Source organism: Mizuhopecten yessoensis, unplaced genomic scaffold (genome assembly GCF_002113885.1).
Source record: "Mizuhopecten yessoensis strain PY_sf001 unplaced genomic scaffold, ASM211388v2 scaffold11055, whole genome shotgun sequence".
Lineage (NCBI taxonomy): Eukaryota > Metazoa > Mollusca > Bivalvia > Pectinida > Pectinidae > Mizuhopecten > Mizuhopecten yessoensis.
In genome coordinates, this window is record NW_018408856.1 from 256,836 (window position 1) to 276,261 (window position 19,426).

Consider the following 19,426-nt stretch of genomic DNA (forward strand, 5'->3'; position numbering starts at 1 on the left):
CGTTGTAACTCCAACATCTTCCCATTTCAAGGCTATGAATTGTATGGAGAAATAGACTATAGAAAATAATATATTTATTACTAAATTAGATATTATATCGATGAAAAAAGCTTCCATACCTGATTAGTCATGCAATGACGGATTGACACATACAGTGTAGCAAGATTCGTAAACGTATACTTTAGCAACACAAAAGCATTAAACACTTTCCTCACTTACTCAGACCACATTCCCAGATATTGAGAACTATTTTTTTTGCAAATCTCGAATTTTGTATTATGATAGCATTATCATCAATTAATAAATGCTATCCGTTTATTAAAAAAAAATAGGAAGGAAAAAATTGAAAAACTACCAATTTTTGTCTATTTACTAGTACAAACAACAGAAAATTAAGCATACAGTATGTCTAACTATCTAAATGAGTATATTTTCAAAATGTTTCTGCTGGTAAATATAACATTATCTAAGCTATTATAACTGTATTTGACTCAACATTTACTTGAATTAAATGATTATTTACATTGTATAATTATTATTGTATGATATTCTATATAAAAATCTATGCACGCTGCATGTCATTTCCACAAAATGGGGGTTGTAGATCAAATTAGCGTAAGCAAAATATACATAATACTAAATAAATGAAAAATTATTTTATTGTTCTTTTTGTTGTCGTTGCATGTTATTTTTTAATCTATTTCCTTGCAGGTTGTGTTCGTTGCCGCAATATTTTCACTTATTTGCAGACGACCCTTCGACTATCATTCAGCAAACGTTAATATGGAGGAAGTCAAGAAGATGGCAAGCACGTTCACTGGGAGCTCGATGAGGACATTCCTATGTAAGTAATAGTCCTAGTTTAAAGCCTAGAATACGCGTTTTAGCTAACCTGTACGAAGGGCAGGTGGAATTAGGCCGTGACGCGGCTTCCATCATACGGCGTCAACATTTTCACCCTTAAACAACTTTTTACTGATTAACGAAGAAGACTGTGGTCATGCTATTTAGCTTTAACATGTTTGGTTTAAGGGGTTTCCCATTTATTGACCTTGATCTACATTAAAGGGCACAGGGGTCAAATAAGTTCAATCATTTAAACGACTTCTTCTCAAAAACAATATGGCTTATATATATAGTCATGTGTTTGGACAGAAGCATGCTGGACCAATGGGCAATCAAACATGGACAATTGATGAAACAACTTCTTCTGAAAAACAAGAGGCATGTGTTATTTATATTTAGTCGTCTGTAGCATACTTTGATATTGACCGAATAAAAGACGTTAAGGCCGAATTAGTACACAATTAATCACGTTAACGGTAATAAAATCTTCCAAAAAAACCCCACGTAAAGATCAAGAATTGTAATATTGATTTTTTTCATATTTTTACCTTGGCCCACTGTAAAGGTCACAGATGTGAGATGAATAACAGTTAAGCGAGTTCAGTCTTCCTTTGTGCCATTTTCAACATTTGCTTTTGTGAAGTGGTGTCTCTTTTCGACACATACCGTTGAGGTGCTTTCTATCCATCTAAGATTGTGATAATTTCTATGACAACTGGCGACGTTATAACATCGCAGAGTTTCAATATTGACAAATGTATACTAACACTTGCTCAATAGATTTCCCCCCGTGCACCGAATATTCTAAAATCAACATGTATAACACACATATGACTGTGACAGTATTGAAAAAGAGCTAATGAATATACACGTAAATTCAAAGTGCTTTCAATTTCGAAATAAAGGTAAAATATTGCGTCAAAAAATCGCCGTATTACTGCTTTATCCTTAACCTGAAAGGCACTTTCAAATAAACATTCCGAAACTTATATAGCTTTTTTCGTCAATTATGAGTGCTCAATACTGTCAGTGTATCAGGTTTCCCGTGAAAATATCAATATCTAGTTACACTGGATTCACTGAAGAAGAATTATTGTTGTCTCTCGTGACTGTCACGTGATCATCACTCACTAGGTACGCAAGCACTGTTGTAAATAGCCAGTTTGAACGTATGGACTTCGGACTTGGCGATCTTGTTTTGGGGTAAAAAAAATGCAGTTGAAGTAAAATCATGTTATATATTGTTATCTCTATACATGACATTGATTTATTATAATTTTCAAGAACAATATTAACTTGTGTCATTGACATAAATGCAGATCAACGTTCACAACGTTTAGAAGCATAATACTAATATACGATCAATTCATGTTTTTAGTGTAAACATCGGTAAAGATTGACATATTTTATGTGCAAGTTATCTAACAGTGGTCTTTGAATTAAGTCGAACCGTTGATATATAAATCTAAAAATTAGTGTTTTGTCTGTTTAGCTTTCCGCCGTGAAGTACTGAGTGAAAAAGATGACGTTGCGGATGATACAGTTGAGAAAGCACGAGAACAACGTCTGAAGGAACAGAGGGCCCTGACAGTATTCTTAGAACTTCTGTTCTACATTGTATTTGCCTTCATAGTGTATAGCATTAGCTATGTAAACCGGGATCAACGATCATTTGCACTCAAGGATCATATTTACCGCGGTCTAAACGACTCCAATGGTCAGTTCGGTTATGGCAAGGTAAGCTAGTCGGTTTAAAACTTAAATGTTTTTCATGCTATGATAATGACATTAAGTATGCTGAAATTAATATCATTTAATGACAATTTTGACAATTTTAATAAATATAATTTCCGTAAGAATCATAGTTTTATAAATGTGTAACATTACTTGTGAAATACCGGAGTGTACTCTCGTCATAAACCGTTTCGCGGTTTATTTAGAGTACACTCCGTTCTTTTGTGTTATATCTCCATAACATGAAAAATATATTCAAGTTAATCCTTATAATTTAATCTACTATACACAATCCCGGTGGAAATCCACTTTTATTGATGTATCAGCCAATAAAAAACGGCGTTACAAACGGCGACGTAATTTTTTTACGTTATGGGATGATAACATAAAATTTTAAGCCAATGAAAATGCTTGTTACAAGCAAGATTAAATTATTACGCCATCAACGGTAAATAAACGTAAGAACAATTTCTGTTTTACTATTTTCTATATATTCATTTGCAGATTACTGACGCCAGTAGCTTTATAGAATGGTTAAACGGAACTTTTTTTGAGAATTACTTTCCCGAAGCAGCGTACAATGGAGACGCTATCGGTGTGAGAGATAAATTGTTCTTCTCTGATCTTGTTAATGCTAGGATTGGTCCACCAAGGCTACGTCAAGTCCGGATGAAAAGGGGTTAGTTGAAGTAGATTGGTTTGTTTGGTTACATTTTGTTTATCATCCTTCCAATAGCTATGGCCATTTAATGACGTAGTTGAAATAGAGAAAATGTCATGGTGTCGAACTTCAAAACGAAATCAGAACTCAGATTTGATAACTACTGGTGGTATCCAAAGTAAAAGGAGAGCCAACATGAACCAACTCAAAAGTGAAGGCAAACAAATGTGCCCAAAGATCCTTAAAACCTTAAATAAATATGAGCAATTTTAATGAATCTCGAACAGACATCACCTTTTTTGGGCTGGTGTCTGGTTTTCGGTAATGCCAAATTACAATTGTTTTCAAACAATTAGCATCATGTTATTGTATTACTTAAAAAGTTTAAACGCTTTATTTCAGATCTTGTAATTATTATCGATTAATGTTGAATCAGAAAATGCCTGCAATGCCCTTATATACCGCATAGGATGGAACATATTCGGCCAGTATCTAAATTTGGACCAATCAGAGGCATAGCTTCACGTTTATATAAATACAGTCAAGTTGCAATCAGAAACCTTTTACCGAAAGAAAAAAACAGAAATGCGGTAAAAGCAATAACTCCTCATAATCTTTTGAGGTATTACACACACTACTGATATAAAAAAAATGGATAGCATTAAATTAAGATATATGATAATTAGATACATATGATACAAAATCTGTCGAGTTCCACAATTGGTACATGAGATTATACTCATTCCGGAATATTCTGATTTCGCCTTCTTTGATTTCTTAATCTCTTTCGCTATGTGATGCTAAAGTTACCGTTTCATACGCAACAATTGGAAAGGTTTTTTTCTGAAATAGTGTTAGGTCCTATTTTTAAATAATACTACGTTCCTCGCTAAACGTCAAACTACCAACAAGCTATTTATTTATATTAAGGTAGCCATTTGTATCTTAGCTTGATTTCTTTAATTACATAATTCAATATTAAACGTGTGCAAGATATTTTATTTCAAAATGAAAGTAGACATCTAATTTTATTTTATAAAACCATGCATGATATGACTGTTACAGGAAAATGTCCGTACGACAGACTTATTGAGAACAGAGACTGCATTCCTAACTATGACATGTATGAGGAAGACGAAGAATCTTACTGTGTAGGATGGAACGACAAGACGTCCGCAGAATGTAATAATCCTCGCCTGTATTCCATGAATGCGTGGCAGTACCAGCGGTCAGAGGACATTTGGGGCATACCGATAACAGGCGAATATGAAACATATGGAGGAGGGGGTTACGTCTTGAAGCTTGACAATGGTCTGGCGAACTCAAGATACATAGCAGAGGAGCTGGTAAAGTACCACTGGATCAACAGAGCAACAAGAGCAATTTTCCTAGAGTTCACTCTCTACAATGCCAATACTAACCTGTTCCTGTACATGATTTTCCTAACGGAATTCACGGAAAATGGTGGCCTACTAACATGGGTAGATGTCTACCCCTTCCGAGCTTACCAGCATACGGGAGCGCTGGGTGCATATGCCCTCCTGTGCTACTTCATATACTTAATTGTTTTAATCTATGGGACAGTTAAGGTAGTGAAGAAAATCATTGTACAACGGCTTCGGTTTTTTAAGAATTTATGGAATGTCACCGACCTCTCTTGTGTGATCCTGAGTTACCTTGGTGTGGTTTTATGGTGTCTCCGCTACGTATTTGCATCTCAATCCATGGATATTTACTACGAAAATAAAAAAGCATTCATCAACTTTCAGCATGTTGTAATATATGATGTATCTTTCAATGTGATAATCGGCTTCATTGTCTTCGTTGCAACGATACGACTGCTTCGCATAATGGGATACAACAAAAGGATGACACAGCTGGCAAGCGTTATATCCAATGCCTCGGCCGACCTGAGCGGTTTCGCGATTATTTTTGGAATAGGATTCTTTGGATGGGTGATACTTGGCTATTTGTTATTTGGAACAAATCTCTACGAATACAGAAGTATCTTTACTACACTCGGAAGCCTAAGCAATTCCCTCATAGGAAAAAACAAACTGGACGCAATGACACGGGCTGCTCCAAACTTCGCAAATTTTTATTTCTTCACTTATGTTATATTTGTCATGCTAATTTTGATGACGATGTTTTCTGCGATTTTGAATTCGAGTATTACAACAGTAAGATCGGACATGAACAAACTCCCCGACACGTACGGCATATTGGATGTTTTGAATAAGTACATGAGTGGACTTAGAAACTTCGTCTTCAGAAGTACAAACGCCAATGCGAGACAAAATGATAGAAGAACCAGTAAGTGAACAATTTTATATTATTTCATTCCACTGTTAAGATTGTATTGAAAGCAGAATTACCCCATACAAAAACATGCATTATTTATTTTTAGACCTTTCATTTGGCACAAAGATTTTTCCATGTTGGAAATAACAAATCCACTGATATTGAATTAGCTAATGTGCGTTCATAAACTTTATCTAAATTTAAATGTTGCGTTAAATTCGTTTGATCAAAACATCGCGAAAGTATTAAGATGACTAAATATTTTGACAGGGCAGAGACGTAAAAAAAATAGTCAATAGATTTTTCATTAGCTAGACTTTAAACCTTTACCTTCTTTAAACGTATACACTACTTGTAGAAGTACTGGTACTGGATTTCGACTAAGATAACAAAACGATGTTCCTCAAAGTCGTCATTAAACAACGATTGGGCACACTAAAAATAATTTGTCGGTTTTTTCTTTGCAGTTTACTCCCCAGGCAGTGGACATCCTCGTCCAAAACTGGACACTACCAATATTATGCGGACAGTCCGAGACATCTTCGGCAATACTTATGATGACGAGGTTAGTTGAATAGTATCCATATCTTCAGTCAGTTGTTTATGCAAATGCAAGTTTTCAAACCAGGGTTGTTGCAACATATAATGGGTTGATGTTAAAGGGTTCATATTGCAGTCACCAAATTCAATTACTAAACCGGTATGGTAAGAACAAATTCACCTTAAAGCCTTAATTAACCAGACCATACATTTGTATATCGATCGTTCTAAACGACAACGTATATACAATCAAACCTGCATAAAGAGACCACCTTTTGAAAGGTCAAATAGTGCTCTCTTAATACAGGTGCTCTCTTAATGCAGGTGCTCTCTTAATACAGGTGCTCTCTTAATGCAGGTGCTCTCTTAATACAGGTGCTCTCTTAATACAGGTGCTCTCTTAATGCAGGTGGTCTTTTAATACATGTAAAATTCACTATTAAATCCACTCGAGTTGAAACATTAAAAGTGGTCCCTTAAAACAGGTGGTCTCTTTTTGGAGTTTGTCGCATGATAAAGTTTGACTATATTTGGTATCATGTATATATTTTACTATTATAAGATCAAAGTTTACGTCATGTTTTTTTTTTTTATACCTAGGAATGCAACGAACCAATACAAGCGTTTGATGACATTTGCTTAGACGTCCCGACACAAGACAATATGCAGGTTGGATCACACGGCTTCAACATTTACTGTCAGGAGGAGAACACCAACGAAACAGACGAATACATAGACGCGCTAGTATTTTGTAAACTACCGATGGAAAAGTCTGATAAACTTCTTCTTCAAACCAAGAACACAGATTCCTTACCAATGTCATTTTTATAAGTCCTTGTCGCCAGCACCTATTTTTAAACGTGAATCACTTTTGACATATTATATATTGTATAAACATAATCGTTTTATGTACACGTTATATCTTATGATCTTCAATAAACGGGCTTGTATTAACTGATGCTTACATGAAAAGACGTCATTTATGGACATCATACAGACTTGGGTGTTGTGACAAGGAGAGGAACCAAGATGTAAACGGATAATGCTGGTAAATAAACACTGAAGACACGAAAGACGAAGTTTTTCACGATTGTTTTAACTTTTCACTGAAGGCCTGTACATTTTTTATTGTTAATCAAACCATCGGGTGCCCTTACATTTGTGATAACGAATCGTTTCAAGGACATTTTCAGGACACAACTGTCCTTCGTTTTTGTTGTGCAAGACTTTATATGTTCTAAGTGAAAATGACAAGTTATCGTTAATTTATTCATGCATATGTTTCTCTGCTGGCTTTATTAAATAATTTATTTCGTTAAAAACGTGGTGTTTTTTTTATATTGAAAATTTTCAGACGAGTTGAATAACTCTAGTTGTGCAACATCTTCTGTTATGTCACTGTTACAAATTCAAACATTTTAATCACGTTTGAAGAATTTTTACATACAAAGATTAAGTGGTAATTGTATAAAGATCTTTTTGCTTAATGACACCTAAAAAACAACTCTTGATTTATGTAACAGTATTAACTTTATATATGCATAAAACAAGCCCCAAATACCTCTATTTTAACAGATATGTTAGATAAGGCCCCCATCGATAGTTACATTAGATCATGTAAAAAAAAACACGAAATATATAGGTACACATTTTTTGCATATGTAAGCTAATACTACAGTAAATATAGATATAATCAGATCTAAGTCCCGGATAATGAAACAATCTTCAGTCCAAGTAAAAATATTAAGTTTATTCCTATGCATGTATTGAAGTGTAATTATACAAATATATGCCCATACACATCCTTTTTCATAACTTAAATGTAAAAAAAAAAAACTTCCATCCGATAAATACGATGTGTCAGCGCAGTCAAACACAATCATCCCGTCTTGGAATATCGTTGAACGAACTCCCTGTTTTATGAAATTGTCAACATCCATGTGGAATGGTTGCAAAACCATCTGGCACAAATTATCACAAGAATTCAGGATGTTAATTAAAAACGAGTTTCCCGGTTGTCGAACTTCCGGTACACACATAATTAATACAATGTTTCAGTATATTGTTAAACACCTTTTATTCCATAAATAATGCATACACATATATTAATGAACATCACCCCAACATACATTAATATCATCTTTCAGACTTTAAGGCAGATTTCATGACGTATGTCGTGTGACATGCATATCATTTTTCACCTATCATACAAATAAAGCAAGGGTGGTTTTATTGCTTAAGCACGAAAAACTCAGAATTTGTTTTCATGTTTTTGGCCTTAAAGAACTATAAGCTCCATCTAGGAAAAAGAGAAAGAAAAAAAGAAAACGGTTAGCGAATATAGCGATGTTACCCCACAACTGAACATTCCTTTATTATATAGGTTACTTTATCAAACGTACATACTCAGGTAGCTTAAACTTCCAACTAAGTTGACATCAGCGAACTTAAATGCATTTGCCTGTGAGATTACCGAGCGGTTGAGTTTCTGAAAAAAAAAAGTTTATCTACTTCATCATACATGAGCTAAAACAAAATTTCGACATGTGATCATCACCCGGAAATATTTCTTCATAAAATAATCTGCACTCTTTGCACAGTTTAAGATCGATACTGAGAATATTTCGGCATGACAAAGGAGGAAAACAAAGGGACAATAGCTAATGTATTTCAGTACCAACTAGAATTTTGTTTTTGTGAACAAAAACATATGTCTCCCCTTATTAGCCAAAAGAAAAACTCTGGTATAAAAATTAACAAAGGGCCATATCGCTTTATATAGTGGGGCATGAGACTCGACACTCCTACTTACCTAGATACATTGAAACTTTAGCAAGTTTGGTCAACGTAGGTGAACCTAGAACACTGACAGGTCAGTAAGGGCCCCGTCTTGTGTCAATATAGCCCTAATAATCATCAAGAAGCAATCTGCCCATATCGCTAAGCTTGACGTTTGACATTTGGACTTCAAAAACACCCGCCAGGAAGCAAAATATACGTTTTACATGTACTATGATGTGAGTCGTGTTTCATTCCACCTTCCTATTGGCTGGGCTAACAGAAATGTAAATACCGTTGCAAAACTTATTTGTTAGCTTTGATTTGTTTCATTTCACCTTAAATACCTCCCCCATCAAGAGACAGGGTCAAAGTCAGAGATCCACTTTGTCTTTGACCTTTGGACCCAAATGACCTTGACCTTTAACCCAGTGACCCTGATCTTTAGTCGGTTGACTCATTCTTCAATTCCGACCAACTTTGCTTCATAATATAATAACAAAATTTTAATCAGTGAAAAATACAAAACTTGACCTTGACCTTGAACCTTTAGAACCCGTAACCTGGACCTTTGATCAGTTGACTCTGTGTAAAGTTCTGAACAACTTTGCTTCATACTAACATACAATAAATGTTCATCAGTAAAAAGAAACAATATTTGACCTTGAAATTGACTCAGTGACCTTAACCAGAAGTCAGTTGACTCCTTGTTAAATTCCAACCAACTTTGCTTCATAATGTCATAACAAAATGTTCATCAGTGAAAAGATACAAAATTTGACTTGACCTTTGACCAAGTGACCTTGATCTTTGGTCAACTGACTCCTTGTTTAATTCCGACCAACTTTGCTTCAAAGTGTCATAACAAAATGTTCCCCAGTGAAAAGATACCTAATTTGACCTTAACCTTTGACCCAGTGACCTTGACCTGAAGTCAGTTGACTCTTTGTTAAAATTCTAATCAACTTTGCTTCATGTCATAACAAAATGTTCATCAGGGAAAATATATACAAAATTTGACCTTGACCTTTGACCCAGTGACCTTTGACCCAGTGGCCTTGACCTTTGGTCAGTTGATACCTTGTTTGATTGTGACCAACTTTGCTTCATTTCGTCAAAACAAAATGTTAAGCAGTTAAAATATACAAAATCTGACCTTGGCCTTTGATCCGATGACCTTGACGTTCGATCGGTTGAATTCTTGTTGTATTGAGACCAAGTTTGCTTCATAATGTCATAACAAAATGTTAACCAGTTAAGAGAAGGAAAAAAAATGTTAAAATCCAAGATGCTGATTAGCAGCCATTTTGAATCCAATCTGCCCGAAAAATTACCAAGCAGAACAAGGTTGCATGGGAAATCGTCATGGTCAACGTAGGTGGAATAATATGGAACTTGTGCTCAGGACAAACTTCCACATTAAAATTAAACAAAAGGCCATAACTCTGTATGTAGTGAAGCATAATAAGACCCTTCATTCGAAAGGGAGACATAATTATCGTTAATTTAAAATATGATGGTAGTACTTCTGTTTCGAGGAAACCAAGAATAGACCTTCTGTATCCCACTGTATGTGTATAGTAAAAGACGACGACTAATGTGCCCCCGCCCTGTGGAATCGAGGATTTTCTTTCGTACCTTCTACGAAGGGGAAATGGAAGTGATCTAAATTGATTTACTTCCCCCAATGGAATACTTGGGATCTGTTTCGTTTTCTATCTTCTTTGCTGTCTTCTTTCTTACGTTTACTTTTTGTTAAAGATGGTGTCTCTAGGAACCCGTCCTCTTGGCTGTTGCGAGGATGCTAAACCACAAACAATCAAACAAACTTACAGTAAAGCAATATGTCTTTGTATATCTCTGTGTGAAATATTCACCTTTCGAAACTGAAACTAACATCTAATTTGTAAATTTGATGAACGAACAGAAATATCCTGTTTACAAATCGAGTTAAATTTACAGGTTTTTTTGTTTCATTTCATTGCTTCCGGTAGACTATCAGGCCGGAGAATTCTGGGACTACAGCCACGAGGTTAGGATGGCATATTAGAAACAACCTGCAAAATTTAAATAGATTAATGAAACGTAGTATGAATCGATTTGATTGGTTGATGATTAATGGAAAAAGATATATATAAATGATGCATATACAGTCATGCTGGCCCTTCAAACTTGATGATATATTAAAAAGAATGAGAAACGAGCTCACAAGCAGCAGTAATGAAATAGCGAAAATCAAGACACAACACATTTTAGATATTAGGCTTGTGATTCGACTAAAGAGCAAGAGTATTACTCATGACTATGATACTACATCCGGTGTACACGTAACATGGAATGCACCCTACTCTTGGAATTCTTGGTTCAAAAAGACTGCTGCCTCCATTAAATAGCAAGAGGCCCATGGGCCTAAACGGTCACCTGAGTCCTACAGTATTTATTTTTGTTGTTGGATGTACTAAATTGAGTACAAAATAGTTAAGTATAACGTTAACTTAAGTTAGGACCATGAGCTGATCATTCCTAGACCGAGTTTCAGTTAAATCGGCCTATTAGAACTTGTTTCTAAGTTTGTAATACTTTTTTCAAAATGGCGGCCGTGGCGGCCATATTGAATTTCTGATCGACCCGAAAAATAACAACACTTTGTCAGGACCATGAGTAGATCATTCCTACCAGGTTTCACTTCAATCGGCCAAGCAGAACTTGACTTTAAGTTTGAAATAGTTTTTCAAAATGGCAGCCGTGGCGACCATATTGTATTTCTTATCGACCCGAAAAATAACAACACTTTGTCAGGACCATGAGTAGATCATTCCTACCAGGTTTCACTTCAATCGGCCAAGCAGAACTTGACTTTAAGTTTGAAATAGTTTTTCAAAATGGCAGCCGTGGCGACCATATTGTATTTCTGATCGACCCGAAAAATAACAACACTGGGTCAGGGAGATGTCAGTTACCTTCCCATGAAATATTAATGAAATCCCTTTGCCAGTATTTCAGCTTAAGTTGAAAATGTAAAATGTTAACGGACGACGGACGATGGACGACGGACGACGACGGACGAAGACGGATAGCAATAGGTCACTTGAGCTAAAGCTCAGGTGACCTAAAAATGAAAAAAAATAACTTTCTTTATGATTATCTTTCATTGATAACTCAAGATTATCCGACTAAGGTTTCCAAGCTTTTCAAAGCACCATAAAGATATTCATCCCTTTCACATATTTCTTCCTCAGAGAAACACAACCTAGTCCATCATGAATCGATGTTCAAGCAAATCCTATCGACCACTACTACAACTTTATTGAGCATTATCTGCATAGGACGATAAAAATGTTTATTTTCAAAATCTGTTTGATAAAAGAGTTTCCGCAATTTGAGCAAAAGGATACAAGATTGTCTCAAAATTATATTACTATATTCAGTTGGATAAAGGGAAGAGAAAATAAACAATCAATTTTACGCAGGAGGTCTTAATGAGCGAGGAAACCGGAGTACCTGGAGAACTCTCACATGGTCGGGTAAGTGACACCTTATCTTTCATACCACCACGTCTGATCGGGGAATCGAACCCCAATCGCCTTGGTGAAAGTCAAGTGCGCTCTCCACTGCACCATCAGACCAGTGCAAAAACGTAACATATATCTACAAAAATAGGCAATCTGAATATATATATATATATATATATATATTTGTATTTCATGAAACTAACACTTTTGACATAAATCTGTATTCAAGAACTTTTTTACTAACTTATCATGGGTTTAAGTATATCAACTTGTTTTGTTCAATGGCAATCATGAGTTGTGTCTAAACCGTTATAGCCAGTCATTATAAGAATAACTTGACATTTAAATTGACCATTCAACTTGTTATATGAATATAATTTATCCATAATCGACATCCGATAAAAAACGCAAATTAATCTGTGCAGCGAGGAATTAATAAAATAAACAGTATATTACCATCAGTGAGATACATGTTGGCAACGTCTTTGGCGAATGTCACAACTTTCAGAGCAGTTACGTTAACCATAATCATGGAAGCAATCAAGCATATCACATATCACGGATTCAATATAATAACAATGACCCATTAGCACTATTTTATATCAATACACTTTTTTTAACATTTAAAAAAACATAATTTAAGAAAATAAACAAAAAATAAAAAACGAAAAATCCATCTTTATCATTATTAAAACAAAACAAATGAGCATATTTATAGCGTCATGGATATGAACGGACACACCCACTTTCAGCTCATCGACACGTATTATAATAACTTTGGTTTTCAAGTATATCAAGTATTAGCTTCAGGAACCGTATATCATTATCTGATCATTTTTTATTACAAATACTTTAGATATCACCTTCGTAGAATACTAGCCACTTCCTATCGACTCGGCTAGAGAGAATTTCTCTTTAGTTTAATCGGTTGAGCGTGAGACTAGTAAGGCAGAGGTCCCGGGTTCGACCCATATAGTGCAAGCATTTGAATAATGACTTAGAATACATCGATACCCACGTGAAGACCCGAGGAATATTGACAAAAATACTCAGCGATACTTTCACAAGAGTCGCTTCGATCCCTAGAAAACTTGGGACGAGTTATTTCCTGGAAGGGGAGTATGTCATCCTAGTCAAATATTAGCTGCTTCCTACCGACTCGACGAAAGAGAATATTTTTAGCTCGTTCGGTAGAGCGTAAGACTAGCAAAATGAAGCAAACTTATTTTTGTTTTAGGATGTCATCCAAGGTCATTTAGTCACAAATTTGGAATAGACTGGGGTACAGCAGCTTTACTGAAGATGACATAAATTTATAGAAATTGAATCGGTCGAAAAATGAGATACGTTTCCTAGAGCTAATAGAGTACAATTACGCAACACTTCCATGGAAATAACATTGTACAGATATTTGCAAAATAATGCAAACTCAAATAATCGTTGTCCACATAACAATTAAACCATACCAGAAAACCGTACATAATCATGATTATGGGGATTTCCTGCTGATGCCAAAGTCAGTCAAATAAGTTTCCTTTACAGGAAAGGGGTCTCATGAATATTCACATGTACAACAAATTATGCATACGGCGAACTCTTCCTTGGTCCAATAGCGTTCCTTTAAATGTGATTGATCGTATATATTATTATATACCGTTCAATATCAAAATGTTAATGCACAATTCCCTTTTAATGACTTCTAATTTTAAATTGTCCATCTTCAACGCTATTTGTTATCATATTACTGCTTCAAATATGTTGCAGTAAACCTTTATATAATGCCCTTCGCTCCATTTGCCACCTCACTTACTGCCATCATATGGCAGTGTCCCTTTTCCCCTATTACTCGATTTATCACCAAACTCTTTTGCAAAATCAAAACTTCTCTGAACCAAACGTGGCAGAATAACAAGGTTTTACTATATACTGTTAACAGTGGAAATTTTCGCGGTGTGAAAAAACTCGCGAGTAAATTAGCACGCGAATTCCTATTTAAGGATTACAAATATAAAGAATATTTAGATTCAGAACCATCGCCAACGCTAACTTCTCAATATCACACATAAGTTAAAGAGTCACAACGCCAACATTTCCACACGCAAAAATGTCCACTTAAACAGTATTTCTTTTTCTCAAGACGTTTTAATGAGTATAACTCAATATGGTAATTAATCACTGTGCTAATATATTTCGGTAACTATTTCTTTAAAATAGCAATTAGTCAGTTTTGATTTTGTTCATACTGGACCAAATATGTGCCGAAACATAACTGTTTTAAGGGAACGCACGAGACTGGTCAATTGACAAGCCTAATTAAATACCCCCTCATTTCCTGACCTTTGTCCACAAATAACACATTTATTCACAGAATGCTTTGCACGGAGATAGGTTAACGTCACCGTGATGAAAACTCTTGAATTTTCCTTTCCGCTGCCAATAGGTGCTCCGTATCTTCCGTGCTTTCTGCCGTGACAAAGTCATTGTCCCATTCCAGATCTGTAGAATTCACAGGACTGTCTCTGCTTTTATGAACAAATGCAGTCACTAAATTTTCTTCCGTTGATGACCTTGTTTTCTTTTGAGGTACCACACCTGTTAAAATTATAAAGGAAAATAAATCTTTTATCTAGGCTTCAAATACAATTTGATTAATTAATCATAAAAAAATGTAATGTTATTCTTTACGGTAAAAACGTTTGTATGTCGTTCCATTCTTGGGTGTTTTAAATACTGAACCATGGGCTGTCCCTCTAGATAAAACGTCAAAGTTATCATTTGAACCGATTTGTTTTTCCGAAATTTAATATACGGATAGAAACCTAGACAAATAGAGGTAAACAATAATTTTATCGAATTTCGTTTTCGGTTAATATCTAATTCAAATATAAAACCCTTACACTGAATTAATCAATATCAACTAGAACACTGACAGGTCAGTAAGGGCCCCGTCAAGAAGCGATCTGCCCATATAGCTAAGCTAGAAGTTTGACATTTGGACTTCAAAAAGAATCGCAAGGAAGCAAAATATACATTTTACATGTGCTATGATGTGAGTCTAGTTTCCTTCCACCTCCATATTTGCTGGGCTAACGGAAATGTAAATACCAGTGCAACACTCATTTGTTAGCTTTGATTTGTTTTATTTCACCTTATAAACCTCCTCCATCAACAGCCAGGGTCAAAGTCAGAGATCAACTTTGTCTTTGACCTTTGGACCCAAATGACCTTGACCATTAACCCAGTGACCCTGATCTTTGGTCAGTTGACTTATTCTTTAACTCAGACCAACTTTACTTCTTAATATCATAACAAAATGTTCATCAGTGAAAAATACAAAACTTGACCTTGACCCTTTGGACCCCGTGACCTGGACCTTAGGTCAGTTGACTCTGTGTTAAGTTCTGAACAACATTATTTCATAATGTCATAAAAAAATGTTCATCAGGGAAAAGGTGCAATATTTAACCTTGACCTTTGACCCAGTGACCTTGACCTTTGGTCAGTCGACTCCTTGTTTAATTCTTATCAACTTTGCTTCATCATGTCATAACAAAATGTTCATCAGTGAAAAGATGCAAAATTTGACCTTGACCTTTGAATCTAATGACCTTGATCTTTGAGCTTGACTTTTTAACCTCAGTGTGTCTCTTTGTTTAATTCCGAACAACTTTGCTCCATAATGTCATAGCGAAATGTTCAGCAGTGAAAAGCTACAAAATTTGACCTTGACCCCTGACCCGATGACCTTGACCTTAGGTCAGTTGACTCCTTGTTTGATTCTGATCAACTTTGCTTCATAATGTCATAACAAAATGTTCATCAGTGAAAAGATGTAAAATTTGACCTTGACCTTTGAACCTAATGACCTTGACCTTTGACCTTGACTGTTTACCTCAATGTGTATTTTTTTTTAAATTGAACATCTTGACCAAGTTTCATGTACATCGGTCAACAGATACCAAAGTTATCAGCCAAGAACAAAATTTGTGGACGGACAGACAGACAGACAGACAGAGTAATTACTATAGGGCACCCGTATCTCCGATACGGGGCCCTAATAAACCATGAAAGTTTATTCAATACATAATAACTTCATTTAACCGACATTTGAACACTCTTGTGATGTAGTGTCGTTAATATATTGCCATACGGTAAAATGACGGCTACTGCTGATGAATATTTACAACGTTTTTGGGCCTACATACTTTTTCAGAGTATCCATAGATATTAGTTTGTTCTCGTTATCTATTTGTAATTAATCATATGTAGATACAATGTTTTTAGAAAATATATTTTTAGAAAATACATTGCGACAGTATACGATCAAGTAAATCAATTAAAAACTGTTACTATGCACATGGTTTTTTTTCATAACTCCATGTTAATATCACAAAATAACTATACTGTAATACGTTTATAAGGATATATAGGGCAAGCTTTCATTTGACTTGTGTAGGCATTCATGAACTGGAAAGTAATTTCTAAGCTGTATTTAATATCTATCGATCACAATATAACGGACGTCACTGAGGTTAACGAACCTTCTTCGTGTTCCCACTCGAGATCAAGAGAGGAACCCTCTGTGTGAGAACGATCTCTCGTCTGTGTTGTCCCTGAACTATTGGAGCTTTGGCCGTCGCCTGAACCTATTGAAAGACATATTTCATATTATAATGCTTCCTATGCAAAATACTTTCTTAAATGTACACACAGACACCATAATACAATTGCGCTTTGTGTATGTCTTCACCCTGTCATGGCGTTTACTTTTGTTTCCATGCTCAATATAACAAGAGTGAGTTTCAAATTTTCTTCTGCACTGGTGTTTTGGATTCAGCAATGCCGATAAAGCATTAAGTATAGGTTAGTTTGAAATATGGGACAGAGTGGTGCGTTTGAAAGCAAACACATATGATACATTTATTTAATACGGTTGCCTCTTGGATTAACCAATATTGTTTCTGGCCGCAAAACCTAACTGATTTGCTGTGGTAAAGTTTCATGCCGAAATGTGTTCTTAATGTTTAAAGATTTTTTAAAAAAAACAAGAAGCTTTGGAGACAAATAAAAAGCAAACAAACAAAAAGATCACGATTTAGAGAAAAAAAAATGAGAAAAAACAAAAGATGTGCGATTATGTATAATTAAGATCTAGATCATTGTTCATTTTCTTTTATCATTATCACAAAATTGATTTTTTGAAACTTTACCTTGTCGTAAATGTGCTGTTGCTTTATAAGATCTGGCCTTTACGCTAGCTAAAAACATTTCAAAATCATCTTCTCCCCCAGCACTGAAATAAACATAGTACATAGTTTTGTATATACACTTACAAAATATGTACTAAAAATAGTCAAAATCCTGGAGTACTTTTTTACTGAGAGACTGAAATTCACGAATAAACAACATATAATAAATAGTAAAGAAATATTAATAATATTTCCGCGATGTTTTTTTCACGAATAACCACGAAAGTACTCATCTGCCAAAATATGTTTTAAGTCTTATCATTCAGATGTCATTTTTTATTTCTCCTTTTAACGTCATTGCGTTCGAAATGTGTTCTATATAAATGATAAAATGTGAAAAGTTGCATCACTTATGGTTTTGTTGGCCTATATATTACGGCACATATATACTAAAAAAATCTTTCAAATCAGTATTATAATGTTTTCCTCTCCAAAACTATCAAGTAACATTTTTTTATTTTCATTCAAACAAATTTTAACAATTATTGGCGTTTAAACATACACTTCCCACTCCCCCTCGTCGTCTCCTAGCCAGGACTTTGATTTCCGGTTGGAGTTTTTATTCCGTGTTGCTGTTTCTTTAGCCCTTTGTAATTTAGCTGTTCTAGCTGCCTCCCTCTTCGCTTCGTAGAATTTTTCCTCTTCTAATCGGAGCTCTTCCTCTTGTTGTGCAAGCTTTTCATTGAATTGGTAAATTTGAATTTAACAACTTGAGTCGAAACATGCTTTCACAAAGACGCAATTACAATAGCTATGTTTAGAAACTACAATGCTAACAAAAACTGCATTTCAACTCTAAAAACAATGCTCGTCATTTTGACAATCCTGATTTGATTAAATCAAGCATAATACTTTATGAATAGAAAAGCATGTGTCATCTTGAATAGTTATTGCCTGTTATGTTACTTGATCGGCTGTTGTTAAGTTAAAGATATCTTTGACAATGTAACAACCATAAAAAAGTCGTATATACACCAACTCTGATTTAACAATAACCTTATAAGAAAAGATGCATGATCGCTTAACTGCAATATATTGATTATTGAAAGAATAAATATATATTTCATTCTTATATAAGATTAAAATCCAATTAACTTAAAATATAACTATTTTATCAATGATATGAATGAAAACAGAATGGCGCTAACATATAACAAAAGTATGCGAAGTTTCATTAAAATCGCTACAAGGATTAAACAGAATGAAAAGGTAGGCAGGCGAAATTGATTCTAAGTTACACTGAAGTGGCAACACTCTTCATAAATACTGAATATCTTGTCTATGACTACATAATAATATAGACCAATATGTTCTAGATCCCCCCGTTTTCACTGGTGATCCAGCCCTCTCTGCCCAAAGCGGGCCACACTCTTCATTATTACAACATTGAACATGGACAACGGACGGACTACAGACGCAAAGCAATAAAAGTAAACGTAATGTTTATAATATGTGTGCATATTGAGAAATTTTCGATGTTAATTAACCATATCCTGTACTAAAACACGGGGCACGAAAAGACACCGTAACACGCCGATCTTCTGAAGACGTTTACAATCAGAGTACGAACCCGTAACAAGCCGATTCTCTGAATACGTTTACAATCAGACTACGAACACGTAACAAGCCGATCTTCTGAAGACGTTTACAATCAGACTACGAACCAGTAACAAACTGATCTTCTGAAGACGTTTACAATCAGACTACGAACCCGTAACAAGCCGATTCTCTGAATACGTTTACAATCAGACTACGAACACGTAACAAGCCGATTCTCTGAATACGTTTACAATCAGACTACGAAC

At 35.0% G+C, this 19,426-nt stretch overlaps 2 protein-coding genes across 2 annotated transcripts in view; one reads left to right on the forward strand and one right to left on the reverse strand.

Annotated features, from left to right (window-relative positions):
* LOC110465113 overlaps nt 1-7,465 on the forward strand; it is a 66,580-nt gene extending 59,115 nt beyond the window's left edge. The window contains exons 21-26 of the mRNA XM_021520703.1: nt 712-844; nt 2,339-2,583; nt 3,085-3,259; nt 4,307-5,554; nt 6,010-6,107; nt 6,683-7,465. Of these exons, the coding sequence (XP_021376378.1) occupies nt 712-844; nt 2,339-2,583; nt 3,085-3,259; nt 4,307-5,554; nt 6,010-6,107; nt 6,683-6,913 (2,130 nt within the window). The 3' untranslated portion in view covers nt 6,914-7,465. The remainder of the gene's footprint in view (nt 1-711; nt 845-2,338; nt 2,584-3,084; nt 3,260-4,306; nt 5,555-6,009; nt 6,108-6,682) is intronic.
* A 5,542-nt stretch (nt 7,466-13,007) lies between these two features.
* The window catches only part of LOC110465107 (AP-1 complex-associated regulatory protein-like), a 64,220-nt gene continuing 57,801 nt past the window's right edge, over nt 13,008-19,426 (reverse strand). The window contains exons 6-9 of the mRNA XM_021520694.1: nt 18,124-18,296; nt 17,583-17,665; nt 16,914-17,018; nt 13,008-14,964 (exon numbers count right to left, since the gene is read on the reverse strand). Coding sequence (XP_021376369.1) covers nt 14,768-14,964; nt 16,914-17,018; nt 17,583-17,665; nt 18,124-18,296 — 558 coding nt within the window. The 3' untranslated portion in view covers nt 13,008-14,767. The remainder of the gene's footprint in view (nt 14,965-16,913; nt 17,019-17,582; nt 17,666-18,123; nt 18,297-19,426) is intronic.